At 43.2% G+C, this 26,324-nt stretch overlaps 1 protein-coding gene across 1 annotated transcript in view; it reads right to left on the reverse strand.

The window, feature by feature from the left end:
* The window catches only part of CMIP (c-Maf inducing protein), a 139,002-nt gene extending 119,290 nt beyond the window's left edge, over positions 1-19,712 (reverse strand). Inside the window, exon 1 of the mRNA XM_056361252.1 lies at positions 18,737-19,712. Within this exon, the coding sequence (XP_056217227.1) occupies positions 18,737-19,033 (297 nt within the window). The 5' untranslated portion in view covers positions 19,034-19,712. The remainder of the gene's footprint in view (positions 1-18,736) is intronic.
* Between the last annotated feature and the right edge of the window lie 6,612 nt (positions 19,713-26,324).

Genomic DNA, 26,324 nt, shown 5'->3' on the forward strand with positions numbered 1-26,324 from the left:
CAAATGACATACAGGAACAGAAGTACAGAAATGACAGAAAAGTCACCCGCTAAAGACTGCACATTAGAGTAACATCTCTGCAGCCGATTAATCTCAACCGTGACGGTCCTGCAAAGACATCTAGGCAGGAAAGCTCTTCCAACCCAATGGAGTTGGGCAAAATACAAAATCACCCTCCCCCACAAAATCCAACAACAACCAAACCCTCTTTACTGCAGACAATATTCCTCTTCTACTTTCCCATAGTAACTCAGAAAGCCAAGTCAAGGAGGACAGATGCAGGCCTGAGCTATAAAATCCAGACTTCATTTCCTATCGCTCCCCTCCCCCAGGAGCTCAGGGGTGTTTAGATTCTGGGCTGTGGTTTAAGTCCATCTGCGTTCTTCAAGTATAAACATCTTCATTGAAACCAGACTCATTCTGCAAAGCCATTCATTTAGTGAGCTCATCTGTGAGAGACACGGACTGGCACATTTCTATGACAACGAAAAAAAAAAAAAAAGTAGCAGCTTGGCACAAATTAAACAGCTTTTTAAAGCCTCCCTATTGTTCCTGAGGCTGCTTTCTCTTTCCTCTAGCATCTATAGTTATCTCAGATATACTGCCCAGAACATCATCTCCCCCTAAAATGGTCCTTTTTCCATAGGGCATTTTGTAAGATGTTGATGTGGGGAGGAATGCTCAAAAACCAAAACAATCAAAGCAAAGGGAGTACTGTCCTCTCTAGTTCTCAACTGAATTAGAAATACATATACATCCTCAAGAGACAGTCCAAAGAGGGACCATAAAAGTCTGAACCAATAAAGCCATCCCAAAAAAATCCTCTCTTTAAAAATGAGTCCAAGTAGCTTGTTTTGTTTTGTTTAAATATCTTGCGGAAGATTAACTCTTGATAAAAAAAAGTAAAAGTAACTTTTTCTCTCCATCAAGAACAACAAAACTCATAAAAAACTGTCACCATTTGAAAACCATCATTCTTTCAATTGCTTGATCTCAATCTGGCTGGGGAAAAAGAAAAAAAAAAAAAAAAAAGACAACAGGGCAAGGCAGGTTATTTCAGTATAACCACTTCAGGTCAATGGTCCCACCTTGTAAAAGCAGATACAACAGGGAAAACATGACAGCATCTTTTCTTCACAAGGATTTCATGTCATGATACACATGATGATACAAAATTATGTCATTTTTTTCAGTCAAGATACAAACTTTTGATTCGGCTCAAGCAACTGATACAGTTTCTTAAAGCACTGCTTATTTAGAAGCCCACACACTAAAACAATTCAGCATCAGATAAACAAAGCAGTTTTCTCTGACATACGTTGCCAGTTAATGCAGAAATTCACATTGTACTGATGTTTGTTGTTCCATCCTTTCAAATCAATGACTGCCAGTTTACACGATTCATTAATTACAAGTAGTTAAGATTGTTTTTACTAGTATGGTACAGATGCCAAATCACTCTTGGTGATTTCCAACAAGAGCAAAAGATGCTATGAGTAGAAACAATGGAATGGACTCCCAGAATCTTGACATATGCCAAGCCACAAATATAATGCCAGAATAATCATTTTATTTTTTTCACTCCCATTCTCTCCACCTTAGTTTTTTGAGATCTAGTCTCAAGACAGACTTCGCTGAAACAGGCAATCTGTTGTGTCTTCCGCTAAGATCTCTTGAGTTCACAACAGCTCATGTCACGTGACCACAGAAATAATACATCACAGGAATAAAGAGATTCTGGTTTTTTAAGTCACAGAAACCTCAAGCGCAACTTCGTCTACTATGGTCAGTTTTTTCTCCTGGCATCATTGAAGGCTTCCCAGTCACACAGAGACTGCACCCATCCACTCAATGATCTTCATCTTGACAATGCTTTGACTCGATCTTTTACTCACAAGTCATTTTGTTTAATTTGCTTCAGACGTTTTTCCACACACGATTCACAGTAGTGATACACTGGCAGGCAAAGTACTGAAATGTTCCCAAAGGCATAGATGAAGGAAAACTCAGTTATTAGCGGATCTAGAAGGTACTACTTACTGCTTAGCCAGCTTGCCACAGACAGAAAGTTTATCTAGTACGTTATGGCTGTTCATGGTAGATGCAAGCTTGAGTTATGCAACTGAAACCAGTGACCTACTGGTGGAATCAGATGCTAGGAAGACAAAAGGTGTCCAAGTCCAGCCCTAAGGACTCACTGATTCCTCCCAGAAGTCAAGATAGCAGTGAGACATAAAGCCCAGGAAAGGGCACCTCCTCTTGCTGACCAGCTCTCTTTAGTCAAGGACCAGAGCAAAAGCTGTAACATGCGATCACTTTCAGAAATGTTTTAAACTTAGAAATTAAATCAAGATGCAGGAAACTTTATTTTTATTAATTTCTAGTCAAAAAAGTATGAAAAGTGCATCCTGATTTTTTTGTTTTAACAAGTAGCTATTAAAGTGTTAAACCGTATTTTTCTGTGTGAAGTTTCCCATGTTACAGAATTAATACAGGAATAACAACTCAGGCTGAAGCAGTATCTTAGGAGGCCATGTGATAAACTATGGCAAATGCCACAGGACTCATTCTGTGCTAGCTCTCACATGGATCTGCAATGGGCAAGACAATGGGAAATACAGGCAACTTGGGGGAAACCAGAATTAAAGTACATCTCAATCTGAGAACAGAGATATCACACGTGGCAAGACTGAGTTCTCCAAGTGCAGCACATTCCCTTCCCCAGTTTATATCTGCAAATGGTGGGCTGCACTGTTTATTTTCTGCTGCCTACACAATGCATCAGATCTGCCTACCAGGAACACGTTACTATCTGCAGGACTGTTCCCCTGAGACACGTATACTCCCATGCACTCCAGAACCGGCAAAGACCACACAGTATCACGTTGTATTCCAGCTCTCTGCAGGGGTATCCTATGCCACGTCTCTCTTGCATATAAAGATACGCCACTTCTGAGACCAATGCAATCGTCACAGATGGTGATCAGTTACAAACAGGATGCATCCATCCTGCTGCACTTCACTGAAGAAACCAGCAGCAAACAGTTCCTTCCTCATCTCCACTGCTCACTTCTGTGCACTCAGAAATGCAGATCTTTACACTGCTGTCTCTGTCCCCACAGCTGACAGGATGGCAAGAAAAAAATTGAAGCTACAGGGCAACAGGTTCAATACAGGGCAATATGCTGGGCAGCGTATACAACCTCTTTTTACAAAGGTTAAGATTCACTTACAACCAGAGAGGTCCTGTTTTTTCCTATACAGATGAGACTTCCAGTTCCCTGATGGGGAAATGAAGTGATGTGACATTAAGCAGCTCATGAATTTCTTCAATTAATGCATTCTGCACAACGGAGACTTCCAGGGAATTATCTGCAACCACAGCAGTGCCTCATTCTCACTGCCGTGTCCCTGAGAATGAGTCACTTCAATTCCCATATTCTTGCTGCAGGCAGAGAGCTAAGGACTATTCCCTGTCTTCATTAGTCAGGCAAATGGTTGGAATCAAATGCTGAAACTACTTGCACGAAACTTTAATTAGGGTTACCTTATTTTCTGCATGTATTTGAGCATAGTTACCGTCAGCTCTTCACTCTTCATGTTGATTAGGGCTTATGCTACAGGAGGTAACACTGGCATCCCACCACCTTCAGGGAACAACTGAAGAGTGTGCCATACAACCACGTAGAGGATGGCAAAGAGAATAAAAAACAGTACCAAGGCAGTCTGAACCGCAGGAGGCTTGCAAGCAGCACACCTCCAACGCTGAGCTACATTACAAATCAACTGCAAAGCTATCCTGGCACAGGACACTATGTCGTGGGAGGAAAGGGGACAGCAAAGGCTGAAGAAGCCAACATTGGTAGATGACTCTGGGACCCTGATGTACAACGAAGCTCAGCACCATTCCACAGTGAGATCCAGGGCCAACACTCTCATTTCTGAACGTGTCAGCCCTTTCCAGCAAGTCATGGGGAAGCAGAAGGTGGAAGAAGACAGTTTCGAGATAGGCAGTATGCCTTACCACCCTATGAAGGGTCTTGAAGGTCAGCTACACCTGCAACAGGGCTCTCCTCAGCCACCAAACTCTTTATTGCAATATTACGCCAATTTAAAAGACAGTTTATCATTATTAAACTGGTTTGGGGGACATAGCGGTGTGACTGTGGCTGGTTTTACACATTTAAGGATACTGTAATTTTCATTTAGAAAAAAATTAGCAGAAGAGACAAAAAATCTGTGTTACAAGCGCTTTCAAATTTGAGAAAGCCTATGCTGAATACAGCTAGTATTCTGTATGTGCTTCATGTGATCTGCAAACTAGAGACACAGGAATTTTAGGCCAGGAGGGTGTCATTGACTAATGGGGATTCTCCCTTCCCTCTGGAGTATAGGTTTATGGAGGAATAAGATCATGTTCTCCAGGCAAGTTTATATGAAATGATTCATCTCTAGCCAGCTGCAGTCAAGACATCTGCTTGTTTTCATTTCACTACAGGGAGATTTGCGTGCCCCTCCCCCTTACCTCCAAAGGCAGCCAAGATTATATTCGATTATAAAAAGAAAACTTCAACAATTTCAAAACTAAAACTTCAGAAGTCGGGCAAATTACACAGAAGCCACAGATATACCTCTCCCCCACCTAAAGCACCCCTAAGGAACATGAAGTGAACACTAGGCTGAGGAAATCCTACTTAATCAACAGTCTATTGACTTTAACGCCAAAACATCTCCTCTGTACCCTGTGGTTTACATGCAGATCTGCCCAAATACATGAAAGTATTTTTTTGTTGTTTTGAGAATCCCTCACACATTCCACATGGGATCATGCAGACGGTCCTCGTGTGGTCAAATAAAGTTTGTGAACCCATGCCTTTATAGCCTTTCCATATTAATCTGCACTCTGGGCATATATCCAATTAAAGCCTCATGTATAGATCACTAGGTTACTAACTGGCCTGCATACTTGGGGGAAGGGGAAATAACAGGCTCATGACTGCATAATTTAACACTGCCTGTGCTTTCACTTTTGCATGCACAATTCTTTTTTAATCTAGTCTTACCATAAATAAAGAGTAATCAAGTTTTCTGAAGAGAAGCTCTGGTCCCTACGTGCTGGTACACACAGTAGCTAATGCTGAATGCACTTACATTAACACTAACTCCCGTGCAAAGACGACAAGGTCTTTTCACAAACATGTTACAAAAACAGGAAGCAAAGGGGAAAACTTCAGTGTTTGGAAACAGCAGAGCATTGTTTGTACAGGCTTTTCTTACAAATGCAAGAGGGAAAAAAATATGGGTAACATGAAATCCAAGCACAGCAAGAGTCTTAGATCAGACCTAAGGGTCTCAAGACAGCAGCTCTCAAAAGATCTCCAGGTACAGACTGTACAGGCAAGAAGATGCACAGGGTACAGAGGGTTTTTTTCCCCTCTTAGTTCTCCTAAGAAAATCTGACAAGTAAACATACAACCTCCCAAACCCTTGACATTAAAGGTAGATAACATAAAACAGTGCTGCATCTTTATCTCAATTAAAACAGGTATGATAAACAAAGAGGCATTGGGAAACACATAAACGACCAAATTTAAACATTTCCATTATTTTTAAACTGCATTTGAAAAGTAAGATACAATGGCATATGCCTTGCAGACTGTGGGCCACCCCAGAAGGCCATCTTCACCTCACATTGAGAAGCTGCACTATGGACCACATCCCTTCAAGATGAGTCAAAAAGCCCCAGTCGCAATCATACGGCAGTCACTAACTCAGAGACTTCCCTTTTCCGCTGCAGCACACATATCCAATCTCTAACTTGAAGCTGCTTTGTTTATATTTTTTGTATCCTTACCTCCTTTCTTTCCCCTCCCCCTTCAAGTCCACTCGCGCCACGCTGTACTATCATAAATGCATACAGCCTACACCATATATAGATAATGCGTGTAGTTAGTGCTGCCTTAATCCTGACTCACTCCAGGTTTAAAGCCATCCAACCTACACCAGTCCACAGGTTTAAAGCAATAAAGGATTAGCCCTGTACTTGGGCAGGCACCAAGGAGGGCTCAGCGCTTTCCCATGTCGTCTGTCTCCACGAGGGAGCAGCTTTATACACGGTCAACTCCCACGACAGATTTGATTTCAACAGATTTAAAGTACATTAGTCAACCCAAGTCACTGGGGACATTTGAAATAACTTACAATAAATCAGAGAACATTAATTTCAAGGGAGGCAGTGACATAGCACCAAAAGAGGCATTAAGTTAGTGTTAGGAGAGAAGCCGTTAGCAATATTTCTCAATGCCAGTAATTTTTTCACCATAAAGACGAGAGCAAGAAGACGTTACAGTCTTCAGGCAAATGCTGGGCTCCTTAAGCAAAGTGGTTACCTAGAAGGGGTATTTCAGTGTTTAATACCAAAGCGCATGTCTGGTCCTGTGCATTTAATTTAATTTCAAGCTCTCCCAGCTTTACTTCCCGTTTCATTCACAGCAATCACAAAAGATGAATTATCTAACCTTAGAAAACGTGTTTTCAGTCAGACGAGACATGTTGACTGTGTCCGTACTTTCACCTTCAGTTCCGTGCCAGCACAAGTTTTATGTTTTCTTCAATGTTCACATTATTTGGTTGCAAAGTAGATGGGATTTTCAGTGCCAGGAGTCCACTCATGACGTTTGCTCCTCTGAGAGAGGAGGAAGAGCCTGTTCTGTGCCTCTGGATGTCAGGCTATTTTTTAGTTAAAAATCTAAAAACATTCCTCAAAAGTCACTGCAATAGTAGTGACCAAAAAAAAAAAAAAACCAAACCAAACCACACCACAAAAAAACAAACCTGAATGATCTGAAAGAACCATGAACAGCTGAAAGAATAACTAAATAAAGTAATGACTAATAATTTGCACTTGCATAATATCTTTCATCAATGTTCCTCACTTCCATATAGCAGGAAAGAAAAGTGGCTGCATTTCGTAACAAAAACGATCAGGAATAATACTTTGAGCCCTTACCACACAGTTGAAAATGCTTTTGCTTTGTAAGGAATATGTGAAAAAGTATCAGTATTCCCACACTGAAATAAGTTGGAGCTCATTTTCCAATTCCGTGATCATGCTACCATAACCTATTTACTAAAGGTAGAAGTTTACAGCAATTATTTTGTAGATTTTCTTCCCATTTAAACAATGACTGAACAACATCTGTAACATGACATTGTTTTCCCTTTCTCCAGACATCCAAATAAAACTCGCTGTTCTACACTAGCATTGGATAAGGAACATGAATCATCTTCCACAAGGAATCGACAGGTACTCAGAACTATGGGCATTTCACTACCGAGCAGTAAGGATACATCTCATTCAACACAGTCCAGCAGAGTAGACAGCAATCTCCTCTGCTGCAAAAGTAAATGCTGTTCTTCAAAGCATCACTGGGCCTTTCACAGTTTTGGTCCCTTCCTTCCTTTCTCAGAGCCAAGATACTCGCTGAGTATCAGACAGCAGAACACCACAGCTACAGTCAGAGCACCCAAGGAAAGCACACACCCAGAGCTCCTCACCACTGACACCCAGTGCCCTGCCTGGCACTGTAACAGCCAGGGCAAAGAAATCTCTCATTGTGCAACTTTTCAAACTGCCAGGAATAACTCCACACTCAGATCTCCCCAACTAGAACAACTGCAGAGATGGTAAAAAAAAAAAAAAAAAAAAAAAACCAAAAAACTGCAGAATTGCATTAGCTTACACCAATAGCTAACAGATCCACTATTTAAAAGTCCACATAAATTTATACCTTCTTACAGCTTACATTGCAGTAGAGAGAAACGTAGTGCTTTGAGATGCCACCGCAATCATCTTCTTCTCAAGTGATTCCTAAATTTAAGAACTCAACATCAGAAAGTTTGTATAGTAAATCCAAGGTATGAGAAGGGAGAGAGAACTGCTGATCTTTTTTCAAAAACGGATCACAACACCATGCTTCTATAGTAACTTTGCAAACGCACTCACATCCTGAAAATTTCAGTGCAGTCAAGGTTTCCCTGACTTTCTACTTCTAAATTCAATCTTAACAGCCTCTAAAGCAAAAGCAAAGTGGTAGGTTGTCGGAAGTGACTATTAGGAGAATATACAAAGCATGCACGCTGCAGAAAGCGAGAGGCTTGAACTGATTGGCACCTGGTTCCCTGACAGAAATTTTCTTTGCAGGAAGATTGAAGGGTAGTAAGAAGAGCATGACACCCTGGGCCACATTCTGCTGTCAGTCACTCTCCCACACTTCCACTGATTTTTCGTGAGATTTACAACCATTAAGAAAATGAATAGCCATCAAAAACAGGAGGGAAGATGCCGCCTGGTAGCCAAAGCAAAGAAACTTCATTCCCACTCCAACTCCTACCAGTCATTTATCATGAACATTAGGGCAAGGCACAACATGCTACTGATTCTTGGTGTTCAACCTAAGACACTCCAGAGTGAACCACAGATGTATACACCAACTGAGTAACTGACACGTCCAAAAATCTGATCCATACTTATTTGTTTCTTTGTTTTCCCCATGTATAAAACACTAACCATAAAGCACTTCAAGAAGCTGAAGCACAGTGAAGTTGAAACCCAAGGAGTTTTGTAGAATGGAGTCATTATACTATCATCCAAAAATCATTTTTTCTGATCATTTTAAAAGCCAAAAATAATCCCTCTTTTTTTTTTTTGTTCACAGAAGGTCAAAAAGACATTCATATTTATGGAAAAAAACATACACATCCTTAGTATGTTGATTAAAAAGTTGAATTCCAATTGGCAAGTTTCAGACACCTTTTTTTAAATGCAGTTTCTGCTTTACTATTAATAATGCCTATCCTTGAAAATGGTTAACAAAGTCATTCAGCCTTCTTTTAGGTGCTTGCACAAACAAAGCAAAAACACAGCCGGCTCGCAATATGCACTACTTGTTTTACAGTAGCAAACAAAACACTTCATGGTACGATGGAAGCCCATTACAACAGGAACCAAACATGGTACGAGACACCTGTCGATCCCAAAAGCTTAGGTTCCAATAGCCAAAACAGACAAAGACTCAGAGGAACGGGCCACTGTCACATAAAAAACAGCACAATCGCAGCTTTACCATTGAGAAATCCCTGCTCTGTACTACTCTGGGAAGACACATCATGGGTATCTTCAGGAGGTCTAAGAAAACAAAGGTTTTCTTTTCAAAATTATCCAAACTGTCTACCTGCACATGCAATTACTTAATCTTGCTGTTAGATGTTTGCTGTCTAGACATAAATAAAGAATGAGGCAATTTTTTTGTTTACAGAATTCTTGCCTTACCTTTGGGTTAACACGATCACAAACCTCATCCATAAAATATGCATAGACATCTATATACTTCAGAAATACATACAACATAATATTTTTTTTCTCTTAGAAATGCTTCTTATTTCGCTTGCAAACACAGTTTCTTTAGGCCTAGGAAAAATACTAGATAAACTATAAATATAAAATAATGATATTTGGAAATGCATTTATGTATTCTCAAAAAAAGCCCTCTGATTTAGCTTAATCTCAGCTTTCATCAGGCAACATTTATTGTACCACATGTGGCATCTTTGTAAACAAAACCTTACAAAACCTAAATCCATTTCTGTACTTTAAGATTTGAATTTAAAATTTTTAAGAAGGAGAAAAAGATTTTATTTTATTCAGCATTTCTTTAAGCATTGGAAATCCAAGAAGCAAAAGCCCTTTAGGGACAGAGTTGCATGCATTCAACATCCTCATTCTTAGTATCATGAAGTTAGAAATCTGGAGTTTGAGAAGCATTGGATATTCATTTTTTATTCATCTTTTTTGAAGCCCTAGTTATTACTCTTCTCCTCAATGACAGTGACAGCCATTTTTCCTTTTAAATTTTCCATCCAATGAGAAAATCATGCAACCTCTTGGTCACAGGAACAAGAACTTTAGGGAAACTGCAAGATACTTTGAAAAGCGCAAGAGCTCTTACCGCTGAAACAAGCGGTAATCCTGAGCAGAAAGGGAGAGCAACACTCCAAGGGCCCAGCACATGAAAGGCTTATCCCATTTTAAACCTCACACGTTGCCACTGCCTCCAAAGTGAAAATGGCTATGGATGTGTTTATCAAGCAAGACAACAGCAGAAGCAGCAGCACCACCTTCCTACGCTTCCAAGAAACTGGGGGCAGCTACCCCTGTAGAGGATTCACCCTCACGCAAGCTTCAGCCAGGACCACACACCACAGCAGTATTCCAGCAAATTTCAAGACCAAATGGGGGAAAAGCGATCAATTTGCAGTGAGCAGCGTATTTTTTTTAATAAAGCTCTACTGTCTGGGGAAGAGAGGCAGGAGGGAGCTGGCGCATGGCGCACAGAGCAGCAGCAGCGGGAGCTAGAAGGACCTTTCCAGGAATTCTGAATGAGAACGGCATGCACGCTGGTGCAGTCTGAATCAGGGGTGCTCAGCAAGCCAGACTGCACCTCCCGGCATCACGGACATCGGCTCACACTCCTCCCACAGCACCCTGACATTTCAGCTATGGGGATGCAAATTAAAAAAAAAAAAAAAACAACAAAACCCAACAAAGACAAATAAACAAAATTGTCCTGTCAGTAATTACCTTTGCTGGTCCACCATGACTCTACCGAATAATGAAACATTACTACACCGTAGCAAATCGCATATGTTTTCCCCAGGCTTGCCAGATATGAAGGTGCAGAGGAAGCACTTGGTCCCATGGTCTGTCACATCTTGAAGGTGCTCGCTGCTGTCCTTGCCAGGGCTTTCAGCCCGCAGTGAGCAGTCCTCCCGAGTTTCTCTGTCCCGAGCCCAGAGTTTCCCCACAGACGAAAATAATGGCACAAACTCACTTTCCACCAGGACAGTGCTGCCTAAATGTTGGCGTAAAATGGGTGAAGCAGCGACAGCTTCTACACTGTTTCTGTCTAACAGGGAAATTTCCAGCAAGCCTCTCACTCATACAAGAGCCACTCCTAGCGCAGGCTGCCCAACGCCTCGAGATCTGCCGACCCAAGAAAAAAAAAGTGGGGCTCTGTTTTGAGGAGAGCTGTACAAGCCTAAGAGTAGAGTCAGCCATCTCCCCCAACAAGCAGGCAACCTGAAAGCTGCACCGTGATCTTTCACTGAACCTTTCTGGCTTTCTGAACAGCACATCCTGCCATTCACATTACAGGCAATGAATGGTAATCCCTCTCCTCAAATTACCCTACTGATTTCAACAGAGCGAGACCAAGAATGTACGTGACCAAGTGTACTTCCAGTTCAGATTTTAGTCATTGCAACTTGACGAGTTTCTTGGGCTCAATTAGTAACAGCACACACTTAGCAGATGTGCTCAAATCCAGAAAAAAACAGATGCCTTTCTTCCTAAATTTCTAAAAAAAAAAAAAAAAAAGGCTTAAAAATATTTCAAAACATCCTGAAAACTCAGATTAAAGTAAAAGGAAATAGCCTTCACCATGAACTCATGCCCTGGACACCACAGTCTGTGACCTGGCATGTCACCTGCTTTTGTGTTTTTGCACTCCATTGGCCCTGTCCCATCAGTCATGGGGCAGCCCAAGAGGCAAAGACAAGAAATTAAGTACTGGAAATGCCAGTACTGGTAACATCAAATGTCCACAAAACCTGCAACAAGACCCCCTCCTCCAAAACCAGAGAGTATTGTTAAATTCCCCTAATTTTTAAGCCTATGAAGTGAAGGCCTTTTAATTTAGCACCTGGTTCTGACTCATTCATGTTCTCCTCCATGACCACAAGAGCTAAAACTTCACCCTCCACTGATCGGTTATAATGTATGCTTTTCAATTGTCTTTTCCTTTTCCTGGTGTTGCCCCTGCATTCTTAAATATTGTGCAAAACAGGAAAATTTTATGCAACGATTTAATAATACATTGTTTTTGGCAGCAATTCCAGCCTACCATGTTTCCCCCTCTCTTCTTCCTCAACAGCCTGGTGGACTATATGCTGAAACAGATCAGCTCCCTGATCCGGTTAAAAGACAATAGATCTGCAAAAGGTTAAAACAGAGAAATCATTCCCCAGCCAGTTCACACAGATTTTCTCAACCTGACCCTGCAGACTGTTAAGCGTGTACAAAAGACATATTGACGCGGCATGGCACAGATGCAGAAAAGAACGGCAGAGGCCAGCATTACTAAGCCAGCATTACTGCCAATGGCACTGCATCATCAGATGGTGTGAAAAAGTTATTTATTCAGTGCACACACATGCACAAGAGCTCTACATATATTGCACATGTTAGAGTATTAATCACCTTCAAATGCACGATTGTTTATGGAGTTAAGCACTACATACCTATAAACACATGCCGAGACAGAACAAACCTGATGCACCTAGCACTGCTCAAAACACTAACAAGCACGCCACAATCTACCCATGCAACCCACAACCTAATTAATTCTAAAGACTCCAAAAGGCTTGAATTATTTGAGGTAGCTCTTTTCATTCACAAATGCTATGTGGGGAGATGAGTAAAACCCCATTAGCCCAGTCATGCTTACTAACATAGAAGGAAATGAGAGAAGCCTTTTTGCTGTACCACGTTAAAACTCACCTGTTATTTAGGAACTTCAGAAGTACGAACAAATTCTATGCAATAAATGAAACAGCTGCAAAAAATCACTCCTCTCGCTGTACTAAACCTACCACATTTTTCCTTCAAAAGCATCCCTCAGCATACACAGTTCCGTCAATGATTTTGGTGGGACCGAGGCTTGAGCCCCTGTGCTCCCACTCTTGCTAACAGTGCAAACTTAAGCTTGCAAACCGGAACGTCGCTGCAGATGGGATTCTCAGCCTAGCCTTTCACCTCTGAAAAACTAAATGTCCTTTTGGTGTTTCACAGAATCATAGGATCATAAAACGGTTTGGGTCGGAAGGGAGCTTTCACGATTATCTAGTCCGACCCACCTGCCATGGGGTTCACTAGACCAGGTTGCACGAAGTCCCATCCAACTTGACCTTGAACACTTCCAGCGATGGGGCATCCACAGCTTCTCCAGGCAGCACATCCTTTCCTAAGGAGAACCACACCCCAACTTCGACCTTCTAGCAGACTCTTCCCATCACTAGTTAAAATGTTCCACTACAAAAAAGAAATGATCTCACAGCTCCACAGAGGCCCAGCCCCATGAGAGACGGCTGAGCTCCTCCAGTCCCAGTTCTGTTGTAGGATCAGGTCCCCACTGAGGACCACAGGCAATTTACAAGCTTCCTCAGGGGGACTATTACCACCACGTAGTGGCTAGCACCATATCTTTACTCCCCAGCCAAAACGAAAAATGAGGCAGAAGTATTTCTGAGTATCCTTTTTATTTATGCTCCTAAACATGTAAAATTTACTGGCTGGGTGTTAACACTCATAGCCTTGAGAGCTCTCACTCTATCAATGAATATAGCTTCTGTTTTCATATTTTATATAAGCTCTATACCATATAAACACATACCTTAACACTACTGACTTATAAATACACTTTTTAACCACTGTAGGAACTATATATTCAAAGGTATGTTTGATAGGTACTAAACAGCTTTAAAGAAGTATCACTTTGGGTTTTCTTACACCGAGCTACTAGCTAATACAGCAATAAAATAGGTTTGTCACTACAGAGTAATATACCATTAAATCACCAAGTCTTCAGAAAAATTTGGGTTTCATTAATGCAGGCGCATGCCTGCCTTCAGTTCTGAAAGAGAATCTCAATTTCACCAGCACAGACGACATGGAGCAATTTGCTGTGAATTTGCAGAGTTCTGAATTATCAATGGGTTGTATGTAAATTATGAGATTCAACGCTCTTTCTGATGTGCCTGAAGAAAACACCTGCTGGATGGAACAGGGTAAACCAGAATACACAAAAACATGTACACTCAAAACCCGTACAGGTACCACTTCTTGTCAAATGAAAACAATCATTTGCAACAGTAAACAAGAAGAAATATTAAACAGTAACTGAACATTCCATTGTTATAATGGATCCAAAAAAATTATCTTAAATTGCTTTGTTATTTATGTGTTTATGCTTATTTATACACATAAAGATGGCAGGCCCACCGCACTAGTTTTAAGTCACATTCGCAGAGCTCCATCAATAGCACGGGCCTTGACGACAGCACTTGGTTTACTGAACAGACTGTTTATTTTACTTTTCTATTATTATTATAGCTAATTCATAATCATTTTATTTGGAATTTGGATAATGCTACAATATTCCTTTTCCAGGAAAGCTTTAAGAAAATTCTTCTTATAAGACTGTTTTGAAATTTCTGAGCTCTGCATAATACTTCCCACTTGAGCTAATTGTTTTTCAAAGGAAATTTAATTTTTAAAAGTGTGTTTTTCTAACTAATGGGAACCTGTGCTAAAGTAAACAATGAGTCTGGCTTGATAGGAATTTTTGCTCTATCTTTACCAAAAGAAGGAAGGAAAGACATGTAATAGCATGCTGAAACACATGCAGTAGCTTAATTGTTGAATTTTCAAAAACAATCAGAAGACAATTTTCTACTCTGCTTCGCCTGTTTGAAGTAGACCATCCTGCCCCTGCATCATTTCATATTAATTCAGTATATTCTTCTCTCTAGAAGAAAATATAAGTGCAGTTCCCTAATCCACTTATATTCTTGTTTCAAGTATTTTTCCCACTAGCTAGCTTGTCAATAAACTACTGTCCTCACACATCACTTTTGTACAGAAAAAAGTTTAAAAGACACTCAAACCTTACCAGGATTGTCACCAGCTCTGAACAGAACATCACATTACATTCAACCTACCTGCCAAGGCAAAACCAAGAAACGGGCATGAAAAGCTAAAGTTTCCACCTCCTTGAGGGATATTAATGAGTAACTTCACCGTTTCAGTTATATCTTCCCAGATGGGAATTAGAGGTCATCCCTAGCCAGCAAAAAGGAATCACTTATTCTTTCCTTTTCTGCTGTGCATACGTATGTATCACAAGTCTTTCTTGCAACTCAGTACTCTAAAACTCATTGTCCTAAACATCTACTCCCAACTGGTGCAAGTAAAAGAATTAAAGAGAAAAGCAGGGCAGAGACATGAAAGGGACAAGGCAGAACAAGTTCAGTTATGACAGCTACCTTTCAACCACTGAAAACTAAATTTTAACATTTCTGCTGAAGATAGTCATAGGGTTATTCTTCACACACAACTAAAAAAAAAAAAAATCACACAAGGAATATCAAATTGGATTTTATTTCTGTCTTTGTTTTTACTATCACTGCCCTTCAAGCTGTGCAAGGACAGATCTCACTGGAAAAAAAAAAATCAGCAAAGGCGCTACATTTGAGTTTGGTAGGTGTTTATAAAATAAACATTATTCCTCCCATAGGGGAGAAAGTCAGATTCATCCCCAGGCAAGCTGTTGTCCGGCAAATCAAGTTTCTAAGTATCAAAATTTGCTACTGGGACTTTAGCGTTTACATTTAAAAAAAAAAAAGTTATAGATCTGCATTTACTTTCACCAAAAAAACTTTAGCTAGAATGAAAGCCTGGGAAAGATGCAAGTGAAACTGTAATGGTGAAACTGTACTATATTTAACCCATTCTTTGAGAAATGAGAAACACGAAGCAAACAATGGAAACAACATCAGTCAGATAAAAGTCCCAACACACCTACAGTTATGGGACTCTCCACACCACAAGCTAATATCTTTCCATTTGTTAACTGAGCGTATATACCAATTCAGAACACAATTGTTACTCATTTTCAATTAACGTAGACTTATTTTAATTGAAACAGTCACTTGCAACAATGTCAGAAAAAGCGCTTTGTAGAGAACATTATTTTTTTCCACCCTAAATTCTGCTAAAATAAGATGGCCAAACACTTTTTCCATTGCGTACTTGCATGGTGCTTCTGCTACAGGAAGCTATCTTGTCAGCACAGAACATGTAACTGCCTAATTAAACAACGGAAGTAGTTACCTCTCACAGAAAAAAAATCTGTAAATAGGGTCTCATTGGCCAGAGTTATATGTGGGCACATACAGTGTCTACTTGTGGAAAAAAATGCAGATGGAATAATCCATACGCAAACTAATGCTAACTCCTATATTGCAGGCCAGGCACTGACAAGTAAGAGCTTGTGGGGAGAAGACTTTAATTCAAATATATGTCTCAGGTGACAACAAAAAGGATAGAAAGTGCCTAGAATCAACAAATAACTTATCCACTGTACTTGAGGATATAATTTGCCAGATCTGGATTTAGCTGTCATTACAACTTTTGCTTTCAAATGCAAAACAATGTGATGTTGTTTTCCTGTTCAATTTTATTCATGTTATATAGAATGCAGTAAAACTCGTCATGCCAGAGGATTTGCAAAGGGATGATGTGAAGATTAATTACTGGCTGCTCATAAAGGACCCTGCCTGTGGAAAGTTCTATGTGTAAAAATGACCTTGTTATCAGAGTTGTTGAGTGCTTCCAATGCTCACTTTCAATGGGCGGTATGGGTATTTTTCTACAGTTTTGGAAAACCAAATTAGTTCCATCTAAATATCCACCTACAGTTTCAGGAGGTTTTGGCATTATGCCTGTACCCCATTTCCATAGGCAGTGGGGGTTAAACTACCGCAGATCTTGCTTAAATCACACCTTTTCAGCTGGGGAAAAAAAAAAAAAAAAAGAAAAAATGAAAAAAAAAAAAAAGTAAAATCTAGATATTGTAAAGCCAATGTCTGGAAGACACCTGCTAATTGTACCCATACATTCAGGCAACAAGTGAATACGGATCTTATCCTTGTGCCCTAATTACTCCCTGGAAACCAAAGACACTACTTGAAATAATAAAGCACTGATATTTCTGTGAACTTGGTATTTACTTGGTGAGTTAGCACTGGAAAAAAATGATAAGGCGGAAGACCAACCACGAAGAGCACTGCTTAACAAAATGGAGCCTGCAATGGTACGTACAATGTTTTAGTATCTTCTTGCTATTTATATACATGAAGTAATTAGGAATGAGAACACCTCAACGTTAATTAAAGCACGACCCCATAGGACTTCAGAAATTTTTTCAGAGATGGTTTCTTTGGCGACAGCTTTGCCAGCGAGCGGAGTTTGACGTCTCCTGTATAAATACAAGTTCATGCCTAGTATTGCCACATTGCAGTGATTAACATCTGAAGCATGATCATGCCTCTGTCTACCGGTATCCCTCTCGTCTGCTCAGAAATAATCAGCTACGGATACTGCCAGGAAAATGCCTCATCTCCACTGATACTCAACTTCCCCTCTACACTGATGGTATCTTAATAAAATGAAGAACTGCAAAAGCTCCTTGTGGTCGTGTCTTTCAGGGGTTTCCTCCAGCAATGCTCGACTGAGTCTTCCTTCTCCCTTTACACAGTAGTTCTATCAAAGAAAGAAAAATATTCCCTTGGAAACATCCTCGGCAGCTCGGTGGAAAATGGTAAGCAGAGATGTCATTGTGGCACAAAAAAGGGCTCCGTGAGAATAGGCAGCTGGCCTACCTGAAGGTTAAAGTAGGTCCCACTGAAAACCTGCTTTGAATACTCCACAGCAGAGCGTGATGCAGGAGACGCATTTACACACACTAGGTCTCTGCGTACCGAAGTGTGAAAAAATCCAACCTCTGAGCACAGCACAGACTGGATGAAACCCATTGAAATACACCATTAACAGAAATTCACACAAAAGCCAATCCACTCTCTCATATCACGAGTGTCCTATAGGAAGGCCAGAACGAAGCCATTGAGAAAAATGAGACACTTGCATATAAATCAAAAAACCAACAGGATCGAAGTACTGAATGATTAAAAATCAGTGTAAAGCATGTTTTGCAAGCTGTGTTAATTGCTATTTCACAAAATTTGGATGTAGCCCCGTCACATATTATATGAATGTCGAAGTAATACCGGCCATGAAATTTTAAGCCGTACATGTAAACATAAATCATATTTTTAAAGGCTGCAGCCGTCTATTGTACATCTTTTGTACTGTTGATAGCACCACCTTGCCTTTTTCTCTTGCATCATTTTCCATCAGGAAGAAAACCCTGAAGGAATCACCGTATTTTACGATCCCATTTGCCTGTGCCTGGGCAGGGAATGTGACCTGATCAGAGCCCCAAAAACAGGCCCAGACCAAAGCAGAGCAAAGACGGTGCAAAGCCCCAGCCTTCGCCCTCGGATTAAAAGCATCCTCCGCCTCCCTCACCTCCAACTTGGGCGGCCAGAGCTCTGCTGACTCTGGGTTCGGAGAGAAATGGCTCAGTGTGGCGATTCCACGTCAGTGTCATGATGAGGAGGGAGGAATGAGAAAATAAAATAATAATAGTAAAAAAAAAAAAATTTAAAAAGGCACAAATGGCCAGCAAGAGGCAAAAGGCAGTAACAGTAACAGCAATAATAATGAAGACTAGACTCGCTCGGAAAAAAAACCTCACCGAAACTGCAGTACGGAATACCGCCGGATTACAAAGGACACAGGGACCCCCGGGGGCACTCCGGACCCCTCCGGCCAGCCCCCGGCACACGGCGCCCCCGGGGGGCACGGCGCAGGGCCGGCCGCCGCACAAAGGCGCGGGCACCCCCCGCCGCCCCCCGATGCCCCGCGGGGCGGGGAAGCCCCCCGGGGCCGCGCCGTGGCTGCCCCCCGCGGCGGTGGCGGTGGGCCCGGCCGGGCTCTTACCGTGGCCGAGGCGACGCTGTTGTCCGCCAGGGTCAAGTGGTGCGGCTCCCACCGCCGCAGGAACTTGGAGGTGAGGATCTTGCTGAGAAACGTCCGGGGGTGCCGGATGACACACACCTGGATGTCCCCCTCCTGCAGCAGCTTGTACCTCATGCCGTTGCAGTGGAGCAGGGCTCTCCGGCACGGCGCGGCACCCATTTTATTCCCCTCGGGAGCGGACATCTCGCCCAGCAGCGGCTTGCTCTCCTCGGTCTGCCTGCGGTCGCTGCCCCCGCCGGAGCCGCCGGTGCGATCCATGGCAGCCCCGCGGGTCGGGGGTGGCGCTCGGCGGCGGCCGCCCGGGGGGAACCGCTCTCTACGGGCGGTAGAGACGGGTAGAACCAATAAAATAAAAAATAATAATAATAATAAAAAATCCAACCCCACGCGGCGGATTAAAAAGAAAACGCTGGGGGGGGGAGAGGGGGGTCGACAAAAAATCTGTCAGGGAAGATGGGGGAAGGGGCCGGAGCGCACCGGCGGGGAGCGGGGGGAAGGGGGAACGGGAAGCGATAAAAATCCTTATTCAAACTTCAGAATCCGCCCCCGGCGGGTCCCCCTCGCGGCTCTCAGAGCGCCGCGTCCATGCTCCCGGGCGGGCGCCGGCCGAGCGGAGGGTCGGCTCCCGGCGGGGGCGGCAGACAAAAGCCGGCGGCGGGGGCTCCTGGCGGCGGCGGGGGCTGCGGGGCGTCCGGCCGCGGCTCCTTCCTTCCCCCCGGGGCGTGTGCGCGACAGCCTGCGGCGGCGGGCGCGCGTGTGCATGTATGTGGGTGCGTGTGTGCGGCCGTGGGTGCGGGTGTGTGTGCGCGGCGGGGGCGGGGGGCGGGGGTGTGTGCGGGTGTGTGTGTGTGTGTCTGCGTGTGCGTGTGTGTCCACGCGCGCCGCCGCCGCCGCGGGAGGAGGCGGCGAGAGGAGCGAGCGCTGCCGACTGCCTCTCGCCGGAGCGGCCCCGGGCGCCGCCGATTGGCTCCGAGGGGGTCATGTGCCGCCCTCCCTGACGTCAATGGCCGCGGAGCCGCTGAGGGCAGCGGCGGCGGCGGCCGCGCGAGGTGCGCGGGAAGCGCTGCGCGCGCGGCCGCGGCGCCCCTCCCCTCCCCTTCTTCCCCTCCCCGCCTTCCCCCCCCGTCTCCGGCCGTGCCCCACCGCGCGGCCCCGCTGCCCCCGTTCCCCAGTTCCGCCGCCTTCAAGGGACGAGCGCCGGGGCTGGCGGGGGCCGGGGGCGGTGCCGCCGCCCGGGAAGGGCGGGAGGTGTGCAGGCACACCTGCGCACCCGGCCGCCGTCAGGGCCCTGCGCGCCGCGTACCCTCCGCCATGAGGGGAACCCCCGGCGCCGCGGGGCAAAACGTGAGGAGAAGTGGGGGGTTAGTGCGGTAAATCCCCCTTTCTTTCGTCCCCCGCGCTGACAGGAGCTCGGGGCAGTGCGGGGGCTGTGTGGCAGTCCCTCCCACGGAGAGGAGGCAGTGGCAGCCGTGAGGTGACGGCGCGTTACAGGTTGCGTTCTGAGCATCTTCACCGGCGGCGTTAAGCTCTTGTGCAAGCGCTGCAGAAAACGGCGAGGGAAGCCCCCTGCCCGGTCGCTGTCGCTTCACCAGTGGCTCCCGCTAGTGTTCCTGCTCCCCTGGCTTCGTCGGGCCACCGGAGCTGCCGCGCTGCCCTGAAGCGCCTGCCCGGGAACGGGGGGGTCGGTGTGCAAGCCCGGCAAGAGCGCAGGGTGCCGAGTATCCTCTCGAAGCAGAAGAATTGTTTACCGGGGACAAAAACAAACAAACAAAAAACCCTAATGAAAAAATGAACTCTCTTTTAAGACCTCTAAACCGCTTAACAGCTCAGTAATGCTGTGTGCAATATGGATGCCGTGTCAAGAGAAATGGTACCATTCGTTTATACTCGCTTTTTTCTCAGCGATTTAAAAGGTAGTGGTAAAACTCAGACCTCATTTCCAATTTCCTCATTTGAACAACCAGGTTAGGACCAACAAAATAAGACATATTTTATATAATACACGCACATGTCATCAACCCGTAGAACTCATCGTAGCAGGTATTGCCGATGTCCAGAATTCAGAAGGAGTTTACAGGGCTGTTTTACTTGATGCTACCAAAATACCCAGAGAAAGTATAAAACTTCATGCTTAAAAGTTTAAGCTCATCTCTACTCGAGGGAGGTTGGGAAAGGGCCGATTGCTCTGTGGCAAGCCGACCATTTCACAGCGCGCACCTGCAGCCTGGTTTCTGGCGGCATCTCCTAGTGCAATAGCTCTCAAATGAGAGGTCACCATGCCAAGTGAGGTGCTGGCAGTTAAGAGCAGAGTCCTGAGCCTGCCCAAGAGAAAGCGCTTTCATCTGGTATGTTCGCATCACCAGTCACACAGATTATCTATTGGAGAGGCGAGCTGCAACTGGAAAGCTTTGGGAGCCTTTGCCATAATGCCTTTTGTAGCGGCTGTTGTCAAAGACAATGCATGACTGGCTGGACCACAATTGCTGTGAGCATGTCCATTACGTGTGTTCTAGAGCTGTTGTGTTGAAATAAGCTTGCATTTGACAGGAGAACTGCTGTTTAAACGCTTTCAGGAGGGAAGGTTTTTGTAATCTATCAATTACTAGCCAATTTGAGGGATACTTTTGTTGCATGTTATCATCAAAATTACTTATGAAAAGCTAGGAAGTCTCAAGAGTACTCCTAAGAATCAGTTGATAGAGCAATGCAGAACTATGCGATTTGGTGAAGGTTAGAAGAAAGACACTTGATTAATGACATGAATAAAGAAAAAAATCTCTTTGACAGAGGTTCAACTTGTCAGTATCTCATGGCCCTGGTAATTACTTACCTCCTGAACTTAAACAAACTGACTGGTCATTATGCACTAAACATTACAGGCGGTTCCCACTGAGCTTTATATACCATATACTGCTAGGGGTGACTGACACACACATTTACACTGAAATAAAGCCAGGTATACTCATACCTGTAAATATGTGTGGATCTGCAATAAAAAAAATATTAAAAAAAAGACTTGCAAAAAACATTTTAATAGGACAGCTTTGTTTAGATGTAAGCTTTTTACTGCAGGAACCACCTGTTTCTAGGAGTTCCTAGGGTGCCTGGCACAAGTGAGACCTCTTCTCATCTGACCCAAGGCACTGTTCTTGTACAATGACTGTGTCAATAGTAGGACTATTTGCATATGCTCACCTGCACCGACACTCCACTCAGTGAAAACTGCAACCAATGTGACTATTTTGGTGAAAGTTCGTGCAAACGATCCACCTGCTCAAACCACTGCTTTAAATCTACCATAATTGTCATCTCTGAGAGCTGCTTGCCAGTGCGAGGATCGTATGTAAAGAGTCGGATGTTCTTAGCTGAATTTCCTTGGCAAATTAAAGCAGATATTTTCCACTTGTGTTCCACAGAAGGTAGCAAAAAAAGCAAGGCTGGTCTAGAGCTATCAACGCACGAGGTACCTGAAAGGATCTAAGCCTCCACTGGAAATCCACCACTCCAAAGTGTTGAAATCCACTGAGATATTGCAAAAGCACAGTGATCAGGCAGCGCCGCTCCTAGCAGCCTGTGTCAAGGACAGAGGTCCAAACCCTCAGAGGTGCTCTGCATTTGCAGCTCCCACTGAATCCACGCTCTCAGGCTGCAGGTGTTCTCACTGAAGTAAACTCAGCACCGCACGATAAGATCAAGGTAAGAAATCTCACATTGCCTGCCAGAACGGGGCAACCAAAAACCCTGTCTAGACAAGTGAAATTGAAACATGCTGCTTGCTGCACAGCTTGCTGAAACGCGTATTAGCCATCCAGCCTGCAGTAAATGACTGGTATGTGACTCAAGGCTGAACACATTAGAACTAACACCCCTTCTCATATCTCTTCTAAACTATACCAAGCAGAAGTTCGATGAACTGCATTCCCGGCTTCGTGTTTTTCCAGATTTCCTCTTCTGGCTCCATGCAGCCAATAGACATCTCAGGTATACGTGCTTGGCAGTATTTCAAGGTAGCGTTTGGGGAATTGCTGTATGTTTTGTTTTCCTCCCCAGAATCTAATTTTTATGAGCAAATCCAACCAGAAGTTTATCATGAAAGTGGGACATAATAATTCATTCATATAATAAACACTGAGCACATAATTCATAATAAATAGCACATCATTGAAAATGTACCTCTAGCTACTCAGAAGGTGCCTATGGGCATGCTGTCAGTTCTGAGTAATTCAAGAATTTGTGAGGTGTTCTATGAAATACCTCATTTCTGTGCTAGAAGAGAAACACAGGCTTTGGAAATGAAAATTGAGTAGTTTATTTATTATCATTGATATTACTACCAAGTAGAAGCTCTTTTAAGTCAGGGCCTCTAGGTACACGTCAAATTTGACAAGGGGAAGACATAGTCAGAGAGAGACTTGTTCTACTTTGCAGGAATATCAGTGCAATTGGATCAAAATGAGAGTGGGGTGGACAGGGAAGCAGGCAGAGGTAAAGATGTTTCTTCCAGAAGAGAGGTCGATGGCAGAAGGATAATTCAGATCCACTTACCAGTCCTGTGCGCTGCTCCCAAGTTCTGCCCTTTCATTTGCACTTCTTTGTATCTTGCTCTTTTTTAATGACTCACAGGCATTTCATAATAGGCTTTGTAAACAGAAGCATTACCTCCTGAAAGATACCATAGCTTGGAAAACAGGGATATACCCACCATGCAGTTTAAGCAGATGACTTCTGGGTCACTGACAGAGGAACAGATTTACACATATTATTTTTTTTCCTTTCCCTTCCTCAAAAACTAATTCAGTTGTGATCTGTATTATTCAGAATATTCACCTGCTCAGTTATATGCCCATAAAACCAGGAAGGCCCATAAACACCATCATTTGCAAATACCAGCTCGGACTCCAGTCTTAAAAAAACTTTTAATGCATTTCCAGCATGTGGTCTCTTGCCTGTCTATGCTCAAGTCCATCAGGTATTCTGCAGAGGTCATTCGTGGGTGCCAAAACAGAAGCACTGTCCTGACATACCTTCTTAAGCTTGGTAACACCCACTTATAACCATGTGTTAAAACAAAAACAGTGTGATGTTCTAAAGAAAAAGAAGACAGCAATTTGTGAGTAGCACTCAGTGCCAATAACACAGGTTGCATAACAGTGGGGGGCTTGGAAAACCCATGAGAAAACACTTGAGATGCCAAAACCTGCACAGGAAAAAATATTGCCTAAAGGCACCTTGCTTGAGAGTAAATCCATGCAGTGGTATTATCGACAAGCTGGAGCAGCTGTGTCAAGGGCCAGATAGAAACAATGAGATGCCTCAACAGGGGATGCGCTTACCAGGGGAGAGAGAGCACTGTGCCCAAAGGGACTTTGCTGGATTTGTAGCGTACTTTGAAGGAGAAAACAAATGATAAAATAAGCGCTTACTACACCTTTTAATTATTCCTGATTTATTTTACAGAATGTTATGGTATTAACATATTTTGGAAAAATTTCGCCAGTCAGTCAAAGAGGGAAGAAAAAAAAAAAACCCAACCAACCTACTTTTATTGTCTCTCACTGAAATTTTCTGTCGAGCCCATAAGGGCCTACCACATTCATGCTTTCTGTAAAAAAAACACTCCACTGCTCTTGTTTGCCTAACATGTCCCAGAGAGTTGTCTGTATAGAGACGTGAGGTACAGTTTTTCCAAGCAGAGAAGCAAACACCAGGAATTCCCAACTTGTATTCAATATCCATTTAGACTCTTACACAGCAGCTGTCCCTCTCACGTTTGAATCTTCGATGCATATTAGAGATAATGGAGCTTTCTTCCCTTATTCACAGAGGTGCTGTGTGGATTATGGAATTCATTAGTCAATGCTTGCAAATTGCCACTGTTGACTCAGAGCAAATTCCTGCTATCAGACTCACTAGTCAGCTCATTTTCATAACAATGCTGTATTGTTAAAAAATACTTTTAAACCATTCTTTAGTGAAACTGGGGAATACAACACATTCAAGCGAACATAAAACATAAAAGAGATGCTGTATCAGTAATGCATTTGAAGTTTGAATTAATCAGCATGGTGGCATTAAGAGGATTCAGCAAGTCATAAAACTTCGGGAAACAGAATTGTTTCCCAAAAGGGGTGATGGACATTTAAAACCTGACTAGATAAAGATTAAAGAAACTCAAGCTGCAAGGAGCAATTCTGTAGTTGCCCTTAAGGGAAGCAAGAGCTTGATTAGGGCACCATTGATCACAGACACATAAAATAAAGACTGCATTTGCAAGCATCTCTTTCTTTTCCCCAAATTTCTCATCACCTGCTTCATCTGAGCCTAATGGTAATTTTGGAGGACACCTCACAGGTGGAGTAATAAGTGGGAAATCAGACTCTGATATGAACTTGTAATTCTCTGACATCTCTGACATTCAGATTTCTACTGTTCTCTGGTTTACTCAGTCTCCGTGTTCTTGTTTTCCCAGCTAATGCACATTACACTACAGAGCAAACTGTGTGCCACCCAGTCTCTGGTGACAAATATATCTTTGATTCCTCACTGACATAATGCACACTTTTGAGTACATGATGCAGAAATCATACTTATTTCTGCCTGTCATTATCAGATGTTCTGATATAGGGAGATGTAGGATGAAGCTGGTGGTATCAATTGCTAGAAGGAGCCTGCCATCTGCTGATCTGAACAGCACTCCAGTCTGACTTACACCTGATCTGATATTAGCAGGATGGAGCACTATACTAAGTAGGTAAAATATATCTGGGCAGAAGCAGCATGAACAGACTTGCTGTGGAGAAGGAATTAATTTTAAGTGGAAAGAGGAAGTCTCAAGTCTATAATCTCAGGTCTACATCTGAACTGGAGAAACAGAAGCAAAGAGTCAACGAAAATAAACGAGTAGACAGGAAGGAAATAAGAAGATACAAAGCCTGAAATCTCTTTTCTGCTTTGCTGCACCCAATCAGATAGTGCAGCTAACATACCAGCTGTCCTTCCCCTGCATTCACCCTTCTAAGTGACAGCAGCCCTTAAGTGGTAAACTACGTCCCTGTGAGCATCTATCTTCTTCTAGGGCCACCCACATGCCCAGGTATGGAAAAAGCCCTGGAAAAAGAAAAGCTCCCAAGAAAATTCATTAGGCTGCCATCTCTTTTTCCTTTAGTGCTAACAGCCATCAGGGCGTATGTAAAAAAAAATGTCATTTGGCAGGACGCAGTGAAAAGTCACCATTTCCTTTAGACTGTCTGCATTATTGTTCCCACCCCCAGCTAATATTTCCTATTTCATCAATAAGTCACATCCTACCAGTCATTCCAAGTTGTGAGTGCTCATCAGTCTGAAATGCTCTATTAGCCCTTTAACATGTATAAAACATCACCGTGACACAAATAAGCATTAAAATTCAAAGGGAAACGGGACATGATGCAGAGCTATGAGCTTCACACAAACAGAGGAAGAACAACTAAGAAAGAAAAAGGTAGTCCACAGATTAGGGAAGTGTATCTTCACTCACTGAACCAACACACTGGGGAAGTGAAATAAGAAG

The sequence above is a fragment of the Falco biarmicus genome, chromosome 15 (assembly GCF_023638135.1).
Source record: "Falco biarmicus isolate bFalBia1 chromosome 15, bFalBia1.pri, whole genome shotgun sequence".
NCBI classification, from domain to species: domain Eukaryota; kingdom Metazoa; phylum Chordata; class Aves; order Falconiformes; family Falconidae; genus Falco; species Falco biarmicus.